The sequence below is a fragment of the Carassius auratus genome, chromosome 13, assembly GCF_003368295.1.
Source record: "Carassius auratus strain Wakin chromosome 13, ASM336829v1, whole genome shotgun sequence".
Taxonomy (NCBI): Eukaryota; Metazoa; Chordata; class Actinopteri; order Cypriniformes; family Cyprinidae; genus Carassius; species Carassius auratus.
This window is the reverse complement of record NC_039255.1, coordinates 15,705,044-15,723,700: the sequence shown is the minus strand read 5'-3', so window position 1 is coordinate 15,723,700 and position 18,657 is coordinate 15,705,044. Positions and strand designations below refer to the sequence as shown.

Sequence of the window (18,657 nt, the reverse complement as noted above, 5' to 3'; positions counted from 1 at the left end):
CGTCCCAGAAATACTAAAATAGTATTTTCTTATATAATCCAAAAATCTTTCTTTTATTTAAATATTTTTTTAACAGAATAAAAAATGTTGGCACCTCTGTTCTAAAGTATTTACAAACTTTTTCCTTGCTGTCTGTGTATGGATGTTTAAAAAACACTCAAACATCTTTAATCGATTAAATAAAACTGCATTCAGGAAGAAAACGTCGATGTGATATAAAGTTTAAACTAATAATCACATTATAAGTAGACATTTGTCGCTTTAAATGTTAGATGTTGTGATTAAAGTTCCACTTAAAGCTACTGTAGCCTTTATGTCTGACAAAATTGTTCATAATCAACATTTGGAATCAGGATATAGTTTCCTTAGCAACTTAAAACAGCATTCCCCTGTTTTCCTCCGTAAGCCCCTTCCTCTCCTCATAATAACTCCTTCCATGTTTACTCTGCTTTCCCACGCCTCCCTCACGATTCTCTCTCTGATGCTTGTTTGGGATCATTCCCCTTTGACTGCTGATTACCACATTTTGATTTATGTTTAACTAAAGGGCGGTACAAATTCAGTCCCTGTCCTCTATGTATCAGCGTGAGATTGAGTGAGTGAGGACTTGCCACACTACAGCTTAAGCATCAAGTCCCGATGTAGACATTTTGACCACTGCATGGATGTAACCTTACAGAGATCAGAGCTATTTTTTAGACTGTGGTGAAACTCAACTCCTGCTTTTAACCTCTGTGTCTCCAATGGGCTGCCCTGCTTTAGTGTGTGGGTCTACACATTTGGGAATCCAGAAACAGCTGTTTTCTCTCTTTAGAGGCAGATGGAAGTGTAAGGATATTGTGTGTTTGTGTGTGTGTGTTTGGGTTCACCGGGAGAAAGAGTTCTGACTTTCTTAACTTTGAGTGATTGTACTTACCCTGACTCTGGGTCTGAGCTTGACGGCTCGCCATGGAATGCCTGGAATTGGAAAATAATGAAAAGCGCTACTTTATCCGAGGCAAGCATGCTGCTCTCATCTGCGCCGTCATCATCGTGATAGGTGTTGCCGTGGGGCTCGGAGTTGGTTTGAGTCAGAAGACCTCCTCATCCGAAGAGGAACACAAACCAACACCATTACCTACAATACCACCAGACGACCGGGGTCCCTGCAAACCATCCAACAACACAAACGGCGGCTGGAACAACTTCCGCTTGCCTGACCACATGGTCCCCTTCCATTACGATCTGCATCTGGAGCCTGACCTCGACACGGACATCTACACCGGGAGCGTGTCCATCCATCTGACCCTGATGCAGCCCAGTCAGCACCTGTGGCTCCACATCCGAGATACTTTTGTCAGTGCTGTACCCTCTCTAGAGCGCAGCGGCCTCTCCGGCTTGACCTCTGTCCAGGTGAAGGAATGCTTTGAGTACAAGCCGCAGGAGTATGTGGTGGTGGAGGCGGCCGAGCAGCTGAGTGTCACTGGCCCAGACGAGCACTACGTCCTCACTCTACACTTCCAGGGCTGGCTCAACGGCTCTCTGGTTGGTTTCTACAGGACCATGTATCAGGAGAATGGAGTTACCAAGTAAGAGTCAAGACATCTATATTGTAGAAATTTATTTTTGTGCTGTGATTAGGCAGTTTGCACAGTTAGAGGTGTGACAAAGACTGAGAAATTATACTTGCAAGTATGTGTACTGTCACAATTTACTGAACTATAAACAAACAAACAAACAAAAAAGCTTCCACTATTTATAGTTCACATTTAAGTCTCTTATGCTCACCAAGGCATTTATTTGATCAAAAATACAGTAAAAAAAAAAGTAATATTGGGATATATATTTAACTTTGAGATATTGTTTTCTGTTAATATTTTTTCAAATGTAATTTTTTCCTGTGATGGCAAAGCTGAATTTTCCGCATCATTACTCCAGTCTTCAATGTCTACAAAGATGATCCTTCAGAAATTGATGTTTGATGCTTAAGAAACATTTCTATGTTTATCCATTATCTGTGTTTAAAACGTTGTGCTGCTTAATATTTTTGCGGATAATATAAATGTCTTTAATAACCTTATTCAACATGGATGCATTAAATTGCTCAAAAGTGAAGTATTTTCTTAACGGCAACTAAAGAATATAACTGATCCCAAACTTCGGACAGTAGTGTAATTAGTTTTAGAGTGGTCACTGAGTCATTTGTCCAATGTTGCTTCTCTAAACTGGACGATCAGAATTATTTCCAAATACAGTTTACACTGAAATGGATGTCATTGGCAATAAAAGTTACCATAATTTAATTTGACCATATTGCAAGCTCAGTCAAATTCACAAAATGAGGACACATTTAAGTTGTGATGACCTGCAAAAAATGCTTGGCCTTTCCATCCATCCATCCATCATCTTCCGCTTATCTGGGGCCGGGTCGCGGGGGCAACAGTCTAAGCAGAGACGCCCAGACTTCCCTCTCCCTAGCCACTTCTTCCAGCTCTTCCGGGGGGACCCCGAGGCGTTCCCAGGCCAGCCGGGAGACATAGTCCCTCCAGCGTGTCCTAGGTCTTCCCCGGGGCCTCCTCCCGGTGAGACGTGCCTGGAACACCTCCCTGGGAAGGCGTCCAGGAGGCATCCGAAATAGATGCCCGAGCCACCTCAGCTGGCTCCTCTCGATGTGGAGGAGCAACGGCTCTACTCTGAGCTCCTCCCGAGTGACCGAGCTTCTCACCCTATCTCTAAGGGAGCGCCCAGCCACCCGATGGAGAATGCTCATTTCGGCCGCCTGTATCCGGGATCTTGTCCTTTCGGTCATGACCCACAGCTCAAGACCATGCTTGGCATTTCAAAAGTCTAAATTAAATTTTAAAGAGAAAAAAATGTATAATTTCCTCACAAAACAATTATTATAGCTCTCAGTCAAGTAAGAAACAAATTCCACAAATTAATCAAGTACTGAGTATTGCCAAGCTGTTCCCTTTTATTACATGCAATTTATTCTTATACAACTTACTTCTTATACAAACCCACTTCTTAGGATGTAGTATTTTTTGTTGAAATGGGTTAGTTGCCATCGATGAGATCATTATATAAAATATGGGAAATTTGGGAATTGTATGACATTTTAACAAGTGAGCTGAACTGAGGTGGACCTTCATTCCCTGGAACGAAAGCTGAGAGGTGCCAAGAATGAGAGATCTGCTAAAGCTTTGTTATTCTCAAAAATAAAGAGGTTTTAAGGTCTGTTACTTGCTCTACTTCAGATTCAGATCTGAGAAAATGAACAGCTAAACAAGCGCACAGTATTATATATCATATATGATTAACATATGATATACAAGGCTTTATTATCCATGATGAACTGCAAGATATGAGTCACACCACATAGGAATAGATTCTATCAATGTAATTTTTAAATTACTTTTTATTTTATTTTAAGCACCTAAATAAATTTAGTTGCACACACATAGAACTTAGTTTAGTTGTAAACAAACTTGATTAGATGTAAATGAAAATGTTGTTGGACTTTCCCCACATGAGGTTACTGAGGTGATTGAAACCACTTGAGTTTTATGATCTTTTACAGGAAAATCGCTGCAACAGACCATGAACCCACAGACGCTCGTAAATCTTTTCCCTGTTTTGATGAGCCCAACAAAAAGGCCACCTACACAATCTCCATCACTCATGACAGTCAGTATGAAGCGCTGTCCAACATGCCTGTCGAGGTTCGTTCCATTGCTGCTTGAGCCTTCAAAACAATTACTGAAGGTTTCAAAGTGTAGCTTAAACTTTTAAACCAAGACTTTGAGCATAAGTCTGCTTGTATGTTATGTGTGAGTGTGTGTGGTTTTCATTATGTCTCAGGTAAACGAGGTCTTGCTGCATTCATATGCTTTCTTTCTGTTCAGTTAATAGATGTTTGCTATAACTCCTAACACTCTCTTTTACAGAACATAGAAAAAGTGTCAGTCCGAAAGACAAAAACATCCTTTAAAAAATCAGTAAAGATGAGTACCTATCTGGTATGTTTTGCGGTTCACCAGTTCCACTATGTGGAGCGGCTCTCGAAAAGAAATATACCAGTAAGCTCTTTTTCCACGTTTGCTCTACTGCATCCAGAAATTGCTGAAATGGTTCCTGTCAGTCAGTACACTGAGTCCTCTGTGGATTTTCATTATTTATTTCTCTTTCTCTCCCTCCTGACAGTTGCGGATCTTTGCTCAGCCTTTGCAGATCTCAACTGCTGAATATGCTGCAAATGTCACCAAGATTATATTTGATTACTTTGAGGAATATTTTGACATGGAATATTCTTTAGAGAAACTTGGTAAATCAACAGACACATGCTTCAGTTTTGAACCATTTAACAAATGAGATGTATCATCATCATTATTACTTATTATAATTATCTTTTTATGAGGCAATGACATGATGCTGTTTTTTTTTAGTATCTATTAAGTTACTCAGAATTGTTATAAAAATATTTTTCATACATATAATGACATGAATACAGCTTTTTAAATCATGTTTAACTCTCATGATATCATATTGAAAATGTATATATATAAAATGTAAATAAAAATAATAATAATTAAATATAAAAAAAATCTATGTAAAAATCCTTTTGAAAAATGTTATCTCGTCCCCTTGGAATTATAATGTTCTATCTGACATTTTTGTCAAAATTGAGTCATTCACATATTCTTATTCTGTGACAATTTATTTACATTATGTGATGTTTTATTTTAAGTTGTGTACATTTTGGGATTTTTTTTTAAAAAAACAAAAAGGTTCTATCTACAGAAGTCTATGGAACACAAAAACTTTAAAGCTCAATATCTCAAAACTACTCAGAATGCAGATAGAACCTTATAATTCCAAGGGGACACTCTGTATATCTTCTTATATGCAAGGTGTAAAGAAAATAATGTTTTCAACTAGATTTTAAAAAGTCTGTACTGTGGACACTCTTATTTGTCATTGACTCTCATACAATTTAAAACAGCTGTACACATTATGATCTTATAAAAAACACTGATTCAACTGATCAACTGATTTCTATCATGTCTATCTATAAAATGATTATCGTGACAAGAGATTTTAGGATATATTCTGCCTCTGTCGCAGATAAGATGGCGATCCCAGATTTTGGGACCGGAGCGATGGAGAACTGGGGCTTGATCACTTACAGAGAAACCAACCTGCTGTTCGATGAGAAAGAGTCCTCCTCAGTCAACAAACAGCGAGTGGCCAGTGTTATCGCACATGAGCTTGTTCATCAGGTTACGAATCTTATCATATATCTGATTGGTGAAAGAGGACAAGGTGTTACGCAGAGCGAGGACAATCCAGTATACAGTACAGTACATCATCAATCACCCATCAGAACCAAATTGGCAGAACACCCTGTGCTGAGCATGCATCTCATTTTACTGTTTCCTGTAACTGCTTTTAAAAAAAAGAGGGTGAATTCATCAGATCCATTTACAGTAACAAGGCCAGCAGAGAAAAATATGATTACCATAGATTATTATAACACAGTTACACTCTCTCAAAAGCATCCAATGCATTGATGTTTTTGGGAATAATGACTGCAGTCACACTACACGCTGATAAGATTATCTTTTTACGGCTAGGTCCAAGGTTGTTGGACAAAAAAGGGCTAAAAATGTTTGAATGATGATGTAACTGAATGATAGGAAATCATGATGTAATTAGATCATTTGTAACTTCTTTCCTTGTAAAGACATTCACTCAAAGCAAAGTATTTTGTTCAGCTTCCATCATGTTGACTGCTGATGCTTTGGTTATATAATCATGTTTTGAATTAATGTATTATATGACTTAATAATATGAGTAATATGACTTTGACTTTGCAGCAGATGTCTGACAAAATGTCTTTGTAAGAGAATTTTGTACAAATGTATTTATCCGAGAATAAACACGTTTTATAAAATGTCCCGTTACAGAAAAAATTTGGGGTTTTCCTTTAAAGGAACTGTTTTGTCTTTAATTTGCAGTGGTTTGGAAATATTGTGACTATGGACTGGTGGGACGACCTGTGGCTGAACGAGGGCTTTGCCAGCTTTTTTGAGTATGTGGGAGTGGAACAAGCTGAGTTTGACTGGGGAATGGTGAGCACATGCCTGAGTCATTCAAATACCTTCTTAAATGAAACCATTCAGCTGAGGCTGGATGTCATATTTATGCCTATTCATCTTGTGTGTTTCCAGCGGGACATCATGCTTATAAATGATGTGTTTCCTGTCATGGTTGATGATGCTCTTTTCTCTTCCCATCCTATTATCATGAATGTGTCCAGCCCTGCTGAGATCACATCTGTGTTTGATGTAATCTCATATAACAAGGTACGGTTAAGTCAGTGATGCTTAACCTTGTGTTGGTAATCTGTCAACTCTATTGGCTATGAATTGGTAACTGTGATGTCATTCTATTGTAGGGCGCTTCTATTTTACGAATGCTGGAGGACTTTCTTGGCCGTGACACATTTAGAGATGGATGTCGAGTTGGGCGACTTACTTTTCCCATATATTTTCTAATGACGCCACAGTTATATATTAAACATCTGATGCTGTCAAAATAAGACCCCTTTCTTTTTTTACAACAGCGATATCTAAAAAGCTACCCCTTCCAAAATGCCAAGACTGCAGACTTCTGGAAAGCCTTGACTGATGTAAATATCTTTTATTGATCATACATTGTCATTTGTATGTTTTTTCCATTTTTTGCTCAGTAATATATTCAATATTACTATCAATAATTAAATTATTAAAGCTGAACTTTCAGCAGCCGTCATCAGTGTCACATAATCCTTCAGAAATCATTCTGATATGCTGATTTGCTGCTCAGTTATTATCGGTTTATTATTGATGCTCTGTTATTAATAATGGTTCTTATTATTATCAATGTTGAAAACAGGGGTTTTTTCTGTAATATTGCAACCATTAGATATTTTCTGCATTCTTTGATGAATATAAGGTTCAAAAGAACAGCATTTATTTTGAAAAAAGTTTTTTTTTGCAACATTATAAATGCTCTTCCTGTCACTTCGGATCAACCTACTACTTCCTTGATGAATAAAAGTATTCCTTTTATATTAATTTCTTTTTTTTGTGTGATCCACATTTTTATTCAGATTAATTTCACTTTCAGAAATAAATCACAAGTCAAGGTTCAAAAGAACTATGTACAAACAGATGCCATGAAGCCATCCACTTATACAGAGAAAGAAAAATAAAAGTGCTAAAAAATCAGTGAAGAATAGTAGGGATGTATCTTTGATATTAATTTCTGTAATTATATTTACCCCAAACGTTTAAACCGTAATGTATCATGATTTTCAAAACTATTTTACAATATTCCTCTTTTCACTGTAATGTAATCAAATAAATGTAGCCTTTGTGAGCACAGGAGACTTTATAATCGTAATTATTCTAAAATTTGACTGGTAATATATATTTATCTTGTGTCATAGGAGAGTGGGTTACCTGTGGCAGACATTATGGACACGTGGACCAAGCAGATGGGTTATCCTGTTCTGACACTGACAAACACAGACACTGAAGCTAAACTCACCCAGAACAGGTTTCTCCTGGACCCCAAAGCTGATCCCAGCCAGCCCACCACTCCCCTGGGGTGAGCCTGATTGTGCACGCCTCTCTTAACCAAAATGAAAATATCAATGGAATTAAACACTCTAATTCAGTGAAATTACCACGAACCAAACAGGCTCAACATTTTGCAAAACTAATTAACATGCCATGCACAGAAGCATATTCCATGAATTACTGCCAAGTGACAGTATTTGCACCAAAATACTGTTTAATCAAATGCACAACCTTTGATGTCAAGAACAAAACATATGGAAAGTGGTTTTGTACTCCTTTTTAAAAGTAGATAAGCCCATTTATTTAGCTTTCTGAATTCTTTACAGTTATTTGGTTGATTTATCCTTACTGTCTGCAATCAGAACAGATCTTTGACCCGTCTATCGGTCACTGCTCTGAAGTATCCTCTATCTGCCCCCACTAAGCTCTACAACATGATCACAAATAATAATTTGCCTGATTGTTCTTCACATGAAGGAACACACTGAACTGAATGATAAAGTTAAATTTAATGAACTGAACTCTCAACATTGATTTGGATGTTTTAACTCTTGACCCACAGATACAAATGGACCATTCCTGTGAAATGGAGCACAGTTGACTCTAAAAATGCCACTTTTCTACTTGACAAGAAAACAACAGGTGAATAAGATCATATGCTAAGACCTTTTTTTTTTTTTTTTTTTTTGCATTGAGGGATAGATTGTTTTTTAACTGAGGTATTCTTCTGTGTAATTTCTGTCATTGGCCTGTGTTTAATCAGAGGCAGTCATTGCTGGATACTCCCCTGTTATTGATGGTCTCATCAAGCTCAACAAAGATCACATGGGCTTTTACCGAGTGAATCACCATGACCATGTGTGGAGCGCTATTGCCAACCAACTTTCTGTAAATCATCAGGTATTATTATTCATATTAATTTCTCTATCAGAACTAACTTACAGAACAGTACAGAAAAGTAAGATCTTCATTACAATGATTACTGGCTGAATTTGCATTATACAGGTGCATCTACAAAAATTAGAATAGCATGGAAAAGCTATTTATTTTTTGTAATTTAATTAAAAAGCAAACTTTTATATTCTAGATTCATTGCACAAAATCTGAAATATATTAAGAGGGTTTTTTTATTCTGATGGTAATGACTTACAGTTTAGGAAAATTTTAAATTCAGTATCTCATTTGAAACATTTTTGAATATTTTCTCAAAGATCAATCAAAAAAAGATTTACAAAACAGAGATGTTCAAGATCTCCAAAGGTTTAATTATGTACTAAATAGTTGGTTGGGAATCCTTTTGCAGAAATGACTGCTTCAATGCACGTGCCATGGAGGCGATCACCCTGTGGCACTGCTGAAGCGTTATTAAAGCCCAGGATGATTTGATAGCAGCTTTCAGCTCCTCTGTATTGTTTGTCAGATGTTACTTATCTTCCTCTTCACAATACCCCATAGATTCTCTGTGAGGTTCAGGTCAGGTAAGTTGGCTGGCCAATCAAGCACAGTAATATCATGGTCATCAAACCACCTGTAAGTGGGAAAGAGGTGCATGGAGGTGCCACTGTGGACAGGTGCTAAAGTCCTGCTGCAAAATTAAATTAGTATCTCCATAAAGCTTGTCAACAGATGGAAGCATAAAGTGCTCCAAAATCTCCTGGTAGATGGCTGCATTGACTTTGGACTTGATAAAACACAATTGACCAACACCAGCAGACATCACACACCCCAAATCATCAATGACTTCAGAAACTTCACACTCGACTTCAAGCAGCTTGGATTCTGTGCCTCTCCAGTCTTCCTCCAGACTCCAGACCTTGTTTTCCAAATGAAATGCTAAATTGACTTTAATCTGAAAAGAGGACTTTCAAACACTGAGCAACAGTCCAGTTCTTGTTCTCCTTAACCCAGGTGAAATGCTTCTGACGTTTTTTGGAACCTAGGAATTTGACAGCTGTAGCCTTTTTCCTGAAGACATCTGAGTGTAGTGACTCTTGATGCACTGACTCCGGCTTCGGTCCACTCCTCGTGAAGCTATCCCAAGTTCTTGAATCAGCCTTTCCTGGCAATCTTCCCAATGCTGTTGTCATCTCTGCTGTTTGTGCACCTTCTACCAAGCTTTTTCCTTCCAGTCACTTTCTACAGTATTGTTCAAAATAATAGCAGTACAATGTGACTAACCAGAATAATCAAGGTTTTTCGTATATTTTTTTATTGCTACATTGCAAACAAGTTACCAGTAGGTTCAGTAGATTCTCAGAAAACAAATGAGACCCAGCATTCATGATATGCACGCTCTTAAGGCTGTGCAATTGGGCAATTAGTTGAATTAGTTGAAAGGGGTGTGTTCAAAAAAATAGCAGTGTGGCATTCAATCACTGAGGTCATCAATTTTGTGAAGAAACAGGTGTGAATCAGGTGGCCCCTATTTAAGGATGAAGCCAACACTTGTTGAACATGCATTTGAAAGCTGAGGAAAATGGGTCGTTCAAGACATTGTTCAGAAGAACAGCGTACTTTGATTAAAAAGTTGATTAGAGAGGGGAAAACCTATAAAGAGGTGCAAAAAATGATAGGCTGTTCAGCTAAAATGATCTCCAATGCCTTAAAATGGAAAGCAAAACCAGAGAGACGTGGAAGAAAACGGAAGACAACCATCAAAATGGATAGAAGAATAACCAGAATGGCAAAGGCTCAGCCAATGATCACCTCCAGGATGATCAAAGACAGTCTGGAGTTACCTGTAAGTACTGTGACAGATAGAAGACGTCTGTGTGAAGCTAATCTATTTTCAAGAATCCCCCGCAAAGTCCCTCTGTTAAAAAAAGGCATGTGCAGAAGAGGTTACAACTTGCCAAAGAACACATCAACTGGCCTAAAGAGAAATGGAGGAACATTTTGTGGACTGATGAGAGTAAAATTGTTCTTTTTGGGTCCAAGGGCCACAGGCAGTTTGTGAGACGACCCCCAAACTCTGAATTCAAGCCACAGTACACAGTGAAGACAGTGAAGCATGGAGGTGCAAGCATCATGATATGGGCATGTTTCTCCTACTATGGTGTTGGGCCTATTTATCGCATACCAGGGATCATGGATCAGTTTGCATATGTTAAAATACTTGAAGAGGTCATGTTGCCCTATGCTGAAGAGGACATGCCCTTGAAATGGTTGTTTCAACAAGACAATGACCCAAAACACACTAGTAAACGGGCAAAGTCTTGGTTCCAAACCAACAAAATTAATGTTATGGAGTGGCCAGCCCAATCTCCAGACCTTAATCCAATTGAGAACTTGTGGGGTGATATCAAAAATGCTGTTTCTGAAGCAAAACCAAGAAATGTGAATGAATTGTGGAATGTTGTTAAAGAATCATGGAGTGGAATAACAGCTGAGAGGTGCCACAAGTTGGTTGACTCCATGCCACACAGATGTCAAGCAGTTTTAAAAAACTGTGGTCATACAACTAAATATTAGTTTAGTGATTCACAGGATTGCTAAATCCCAGAAAAAAAAAAATGTTTGTACAAAATAGTTTTGAGTTTGTACAGTCAAAGGTAGACACTGCTATTTTTTTGAACACACCCCTTTCAACTAATTGCCCAATTGCACAGCCTTAAGAGCGTGCATATCATGAATGCTGGGTCTTGTTTGTTTTCTGACAATCTACTGAACCTACTGGTAACTTGTTTGCCACGTAGCTATAAAAAATATACTAAAAACCTTGATTATTCTGGTTAGTCACATTGTACTGCTATTATTTTGAACAATACTGTATGTACAGTATATATATATATATTGATACAGCACTCTGTGAACAGCCAGCTCTTTTACCAATGACGTTCTGTGGCTTAACCTAAAATAAAGACCTTTTCCATGATATACATTTTTTTTAGATGCACTTGTAACATTTATTATATTCCTACCGAATTAAATATATGGACACAAAATATTAATTTGAGATTACATATAAATTATTTTATATAATTTTATTTTCCATTGAAATCGCTAAAGAAATGTTGAAACCTTCGCTATTAAAAAAATAGTCCACTACAACGTACAAAACAATCAGCCTTGCAACAAGACGAACACATTTTTTTACTACAATCAATAATTGAGACGCTAGATGTTCTAGTGGCTAATATCAAGATTGAAAAATCAGTATCAAGTATTGCAGAGAGCCATGTAATATTTTTTCAGGTGTATGATGCAACTGACCGAAGCAGCTACATTGATGATGTATTTGCATTCGGACGGTGAGTGAGTACAAACATCTTCCAGCTGCAGACTTCTGATTTTTCATAGCACGCTTTTTATGGTTAGTGGAGTTCATAAAGAAAGGATCTTGACGTCATTGTCTTTTGTTTTGTTTTAACAGGGCAGATATTGTAAATTATGGACATGCCTTCAACTTAACAAGATATCTGGTCAATGAAACAGAGTATATTGTGTGGGACAGAGTATCTACTTCTATCTCCTATGTGAGAGATATGTTGGCTGATGATCCAGTACTCTACCCAAAATTCCAGGTTGGATCCCAAAGTATTTAATACCTTCTCAATGCATGAAAACCATCAGTGTTATGAAAAATCATGTACATTTTAACAATGTGATCTTATTCCCAGTGTGAGATTTATAGCTGATATGTTTTATGTAAATATAGGAAAGACATTCCTATTTTATATTTTCTGTTTTTCAAATGGTCTGTTACAAATTATGCCTCTGTTTAGAAACTCTTCCGTGAACATGTGCAGAAGATATCTAGAGAACTTGGGTGGAATGATGAGGGGACACAAACACAGCGGTGAGAATTGTTTTTTGGCAGCACTAAGTAAAAAAAAGTTCCCCTTCAGCAAGCAAAGGACACATTATTGGATTTATTTTCCTTTTAAACCAGATACATCGGTATTAAAATGCTGCATATATTTACATATTCTAAATAGTTTGCATGTGTGTGCCCATGTGCTAACAGTTATGTCTAAAATCTGAGACCACTAGTAAAAACTTTACTGTATATTAAAAACAAAAAATCATAACAATTTGATAGAAAAGTTAAATGAAAAACATGATTATTGTAGTATTGTTATTATTAATTTTATGTTTTGTTTATTCCTGTATAGGCTGCTGAGAGAGACAGTTTTGGGCATTGCATGTCAGATGGGTGAACAGGAAGCTCTCAAACAAACCTCTGCCATTTTCAAAAAATGGATCGATGGAACAATTAGGTAATCCCATTCATACTTAAATAACTTAAGTTGTACAATTAGAGTGTGTGTATTAAAGAGGCTCTTTTTCTCATTGGGGAGCAGCAGTGTGGATGTCAATTTACGATTGCTAGTGTACCGATATGGAATGAAAAACTCAAGATCAGTCCAGAGCTGGGAAATCATGTTCCAGAAGTATCTCTCTGCCACTCTTGCCCAGGAGAAAGACAAACTGCTCTATGGCCTGGCTTCAGTAGAAGATATCACTCTACTTAATAGGTAAACTTCCTCTTACCCTTACCAGGGCAGTGTTGTGAAAATCCATTTTATAAATGCATGTTAAAGATCTTAATGTGAATGATTCATCCATGTATATCCTTCATTTTGGAAAAAAAATATTTTGGCCTAGTAATATTTAAATCGGTGGTTGATTGCGATTTCACTTTTTTAACATTAGTTATGTGTAATGTTGCTGTTTGAGCATAAACAATTACAAAGCTGAAAGTTTGATGCAAATGGATGCAAATTGATGCAAATTCTGGCAGTTTTAATGACTACAAAAACAGCTGGTAGGAACTACAAGTTAATTCCTTGGTTTGTGAGGTGACAAACCCAGACAAACCACGCCCTCTGGAAAAGGCAGCAAAGAGGGCGAGGCCATGCTGCACTGCTTTAGAGAAGAGAAAGAGAAAACTAGATGTGCACATAAAAACTATTCATATATGAATCGCGATTCTGTCTTCTAACAATTCTAATGGATTCACAAGTTTCAAAATCAATGTTCTAAAGCAGCTGTTCTAAATACTGTTCTATAGCTTCCCTCTGCTCTGCACCTCTCTCTGTCTCTCTCTCTCTCCATTGTGCGCATGTGCAGAGTGACTGAGGAGCATGCATGAGTGAGTGAGTGAGTGACAACGTTTCTGAGTGAGTGTGAAATTGACAGTGTTGGATAAGGATTACACCATCTTAATAACCACTGATTCAATGAGGTGTTTTGCGTGTGGAAAGCATGGTCATACCAAACAAACGTGTCCTATGAATATGGACGCTGAACAACAGGATAATGGGAATGGGTCAGCCACTGTTAATGAGCGTGAGAATCACACTGTTGATGAAAACAATAGATCAGCATAGGAAAAGTTCATAGGGATAGATCAGCATTCTGGAAAAGTTCCTGATGGCCTTATTGAACCCAGTTCATCTGGTTTTGTCAACAACTCTGATGTGTCTCTTAATATTGAGGTACAGCTCAGGGAAGCTCTACTTCTAAACCAAATGTATGCTACTACACTGTTGAACAGTTTAATAATTTTCTTGATTCTACAAAAATGTAAACTTGAATTGTATTTTACAAGTAAGGCTTTTCAATGATTCATGTCTCATTGCCACGAGGAAGGCTACTTTAGAGGAACTTGATCAACCGAAACATTATCGACTTGTTGTGTTAGTGTTATGTCTTTTTGATTTTCTTTTTTTTCATCCCAATGACTTCATTTAATATTGGCTCCACTCGTATTGTTTTGAATGGGAGTCTTAAAGAGACTTTGTTTATTATTAATGGTTGTCATGCTTTGGATGACCGAATGGAAGGGTAGTGTACTTCTTAGTCATGGTTCAAATGTAAGTGCAGGCATTGCAATACTTCTTTTATCGAGGGTAAATGATCATACTTTTGTGTCTGAGATATTTCCTGGTCAGATTTTCATGTGGATGTTACATTAGGAGATTCAACATTTTTTTTGTGTTTATACACTAAATACAGGAAGTGAATGTATACTTTTTTTTTTTTTACTTTCTGAAGCTATATCAGAATTTTCTCAAGATAAATCCTATTGTGTTAGGGGGTGATTTGAACTGTACTTTAGATCAAGCTATTGTTAGTAATCATGCAGAACCTCATCCTTGTACAGCTGAGGCACTTCTTTAATTAATTATCATAGTTTTATTGATTTATGAGATACTTTTCCAGGGGCAACTTAGTATACTTGGCTTAAACAAAATACTAATGACATGTCAGGGGCGAGGATTGATAGGGTTTATGTGGAAACCAGTAATAGAGGCAGATTCTTTGGTATTTCCATTTCTCCAAATTTCTTGTCTGATCAACACTATATTTCTATGACTGTTTCTGTTTCTTTTACGAAATCTTATTCAACATATTGCCATTTTAATAATAGACTACTCCAAGATAAAACTTTTATTCACTCTTTTCACTGTTTTTGAAAAGCTTGGAGAGAGGAAAGAGATCGTTTTAATCATTAAGTCAATGGTGGGACATAGGCAAAATAAGGGTAAAAAATATTTTGTCAACAATATTCTGTTTACAATACTAGAGCCCTTAAAGATAAAATTAAGTTATTAGAACAAAATGTATTTCAATTAAATATTCAAAGTGATAATGATTCATCCTCTGCATTTATTTTAAAGAATCTTTTGGAGGAAAGGGGAAAAGGAGCTTTGATTAGAGCTAGATAATATACTCATTTAAATTATATATTTTTTTTTTTGATTAGAAAAAATTAGTTCAGGGATAAGAATAATTTGTATTATTTAAAACTTTCCAATGGTCAGCAAATAACTGATCAAATATAAATTAATACTTAAATTAATAAATTAATTAAGACTTAGGACTTTGGAAAAACTGGCACCCTGTATGGCTTTTAACAGTGGGTTTGAAGATATTGTTGAAGGCTCTTACAAATAGATTAAAGCAATGTATATCAAGTGTAATTTGTGAAGATTAAACTCACTGTATTTCCAAAAGAACAATTTTTGATAATCACTTTCTAGTAAGAGACTTAATATCCATTGGGAAAAGATATTCTTTGGACATTGTTTTTTTTTCTCTTTATCAAGAAACAAACTTTCATAAGGTTGACCATTTATATCTTTTTAAGACTTTGGAGGCTTTTAGTTTTGGGTCACAATCTGTGGTTCTTATTAAGCTGCAGTACAATAATATTTACAGCATGCTTAGAATTACTGGTTCCTTGACCAGACCCATTTTCGGTATTAAGACAGGGGTGTCCGCTGTATTTGTATGTATTTGTAATTTTTGTATGTTATTTCAATTGAACAATTGTTGGTTTCTTTAAGGAATAAGCTACACGGTGTGAACATTTCTAGTTACCCAGATTGAACCCCAGTAAAATCTTACTGCATATGCTGATGATGTCACTGTTTTTATAAGCAAGGCTGATTATATAAATACTCTAACAGCTTGTTTAAATAGTTTTCAAAAAGCAACATCTGCATGTATAAACTGGGATAAATGTTCCATGTTATTTATGGTAGAATGGAGGGAAAAGGGACCAGTTACCTCACCATTGTAAATGGACTCGAGATGGTTTTAAAATTCTTGAGATTTATTTTGGTACTGATGAGGACATGGAGAAAATTGGCAAGGACTTTCTGAAAGTGATAGGGAGAATCCAGGGATGTAGATGGATTCTTCCACATCTCTCGTACAGAAGAAGAGTTTTTATCGTTAACAATCTGGCAGCCTCAATGCTCTGGCATAAGCTCACAGTTTTGAGTCCTCCTAAAAGATTTTCTCATAAAGATTATAAAAGAATTGGCTGATTTCTTCTGGACTGGCCATCATTGGCTTCCACTCTGGGGTTTTGTACTTGCCGGTGGCAGAAAGAGGACAAGGACTCATTTATGTGGAATCAAAAATGAAGGAAACGAGACTACAAACATTAAAAAATAAATTGTATTGGACAGACAGAGTATCTTGGATATCATTCAGTCTCATTCTGTTGCCAAATACAACCAATGTAAAGTTGGACAAACATTTGTTTTTAACTGAAAGGACATATGATCTAAAAACTCAGTTGTCTCATGATGATTTTTATGTATCCATTCTGAGAGTATGATGTTAAGAGATAAAAGGACATCATGGTATTCTTGAACCTCTGTTTTTTAATCCATTGTTTAATACTGTACTGAGTTCATTTGATCTATTTTTTTCTAAAGCAGGAATGGTAAGAATTATTGTTTTGCTTGATTCACACAATAATTAATGGAAAAGTGTTCAGACTCTTGCTGATCAAGTTGGTCTTAAATCTGACATTGTGTGTCTGCCTCCTAAACAATGTTAGCTAGGTTATTCCAGAGTTTAGATGCTAAATAGGCAAAGGATCTGCCGCCCGCATTTGATTTTGATATTCTAGGTATTATCACATTTCCAGAGTTTTGTGAATGCAGCAAACATGGAGGATTATAATGTAACAAGAGCTCGTTCAAATACTGAGGAGCTAAACCATTCAGGGCTTTATAAGTAATAAGCAAGATTTTAAAATCTATATGATGCAGTGTTGACAGGACCGGGCTAATATGGTCATACTTCCTGGTCCTAGCTGCTGCATTTACAAATGTATATATATATATATATATATATATATATATATATATATATATATATATATATATATGAAGGAAATGAAAAAGGTTTTTAATATAATGCTTTAAATGAAACTTTTTTGAAGGTCTTTCTCTCTCTCTTTCTCTCTCATTCAGCTGAGCTCCAACAATGAACTATTTCAATTATACACTTATTTTTACATAGCTATGAAAAGCCATAAACATGCATGCACGTGCACTTGCCATACTGTATTAAAGCTTTAATCAGGATAAAACCATATATTAAAAACTAACATATGGCCGTAGTGTTTACAAATAACAGTGTATCTAAAAGTATGAGACAATAACAAACAAAAAAACATAGGCCTACCATTAAAAGCTTGCTCAGGCTCTTCAATAATACCCTCTGCTTCTCAATCGAGCTCAAACATATACTCAGTTTTTCAAAATCCAATCAATAACATGGATAAAACCAAGTTTTTTTTGGTAATCAATTATTCTTGGATATACATCACAATACAGAAGAAAAGATCACTCTATAGATACTGATGCGGCTTCATCAACAAAAACACTTGACTAACTCACAGCCTTATTGCAAATGTTAAAAGAAAATCCTTCTCCCCTTCCATTTCTGATCCTTATTTGTCTTTCTTTTTTTTTCTTTTTTTTTTGTAACAGGTTGCTTGAAGCTGCTAAAAATGAAAGCATTGTGAGGAGTCAAGATGTTTTTACTTTAGTGCGATATGTATCACGAAACCCATTTGGCAAAACCATGGCCTGGGACTGGATGACACTCAACTGGGATTACCTAGTGAACAGGTCAATTCATCATTTTAAAGGAATAAGTTGAAAGAAAGTCAGCCTTCCTTTTGCAAATAACATTATCTATGATCTCATGTCTTTTTTAGATATACTATTAATGACAGAAACTTGGACCGCTTGCCCTCCAGAATTACTAGTACATACAACACTGACCTGCAGCTGTGGAAGGTGAGACATGAAGGCTGTGTTCAGAATGGAATGCTAGCTTGGTACTTACTGATGTTTGTAATTTACTTTTTGTTTAAAATATCTTAACTTATGATTTAATATTTTGGTCTCTTTGTAGATGGAGCACTTTTTTACACTGAATCCGAATGCAGGAGCAGGTCAGATGCCCAGGAAGCAGGCACTAGAGACTGTAAAGAACAATATCGAATGGAGGAAACGGAACCTGGACGAGATCCGGGACTGGCTGAAGATCAATGTTTCCTAATTCAAGGTTCAGCATCAGAACAATTTTTCCACCCTCCACTCAATTTGTTTCCACATGAATTGCTCAGGGCAGCTTGGAAGCGAATCTTTAGATAAGAGCCACAATTAAAACACTCTTGTTACAACAAAGTCTTGGATTCTACTGGCATGACATTTAAATGAACAAATATTCTCTTTGGAACTAGGCATTAAACATTTTTAGGCACTGTATATTTTGTATTTAATGTGTACATTAT

The 18,657-nt window shown here is 36.5% G+C and overlaps 1 protein-coding gene across 2 annotated transcripts; it reads left to right on the top strand.

Annotated features, from left to right (window-relative positions):
* The first annotated feature begins 471 nt into the window (after positions 1-471).
* Positions 472-18,652, top strand: LOC113112833 (glutamyl aminopeptidase-like). Of its 2 annotated transcripts, none has more exons than XM_026278730.1 (20): positions 472-1,568; positions 3,560-3,701; positions 3,927-4,058; positions 4,183-4,303; positions 5,104-5,258; positions 5,997-6,110; positions 6,210-6,344; positions 6,437-6,502; positions 6,605-6,670; positions 7,472-7,632; positions 8,167-8,246; positions 8,368-8,504; positions 11,799-11,854; positions 11,977-12,127; positions 12,329-12,402; positions 12,719-12,823; positions 12,908-13,081; positions 17,846-17,986; positions 18,076-18,198; positions 18,276-18,407. In XM_026278730.1, coding segments are annotated over exons 1-20 (2,754 nt in total). In that variant the 5' UTR covers positions 472-948; the 3' UTR covers positions 18,277-18,407. The 2 variants fall into 2 exon arrangements, with proteins under 2 accessions (XP_026134515.1, XP_026134514.1); XM_026278729.1 differs by having other exon boundaries at positions 475-1,568; positions 18,076-18,157; positions 18,276-18,652.
* Positions 18,653-18,657: the final 5 nt, after the last annotated feature.

What these genes read in the sequence shown, in the direction of transcription:
- LOC113112833 (XM_026278729.1), top strand. Translation starts at nt 949, where the DNA reads ATGGAATGCCTGGAATTGGAAAATAATGAAAAGCGCTACTTTATCCGA. An exon ending in CATTTAGAGATGGATGTCGA is followed by an intron (nt 6,503 to 6,604) that starts GTTGGGCGACTT and finishes TTTTTACAACAG; the next exon opens with CGATATCTAAAAAGCTACCC. An exon ending in TACTCTACCCAAAATTCCAG is followed by an intron (nt 12,128 to 12,328) that starts GTTGGATCCCAA and finishes GCCTCTGTTTAG; the next exon opens with AAACTCTTCCGTGAACATGT.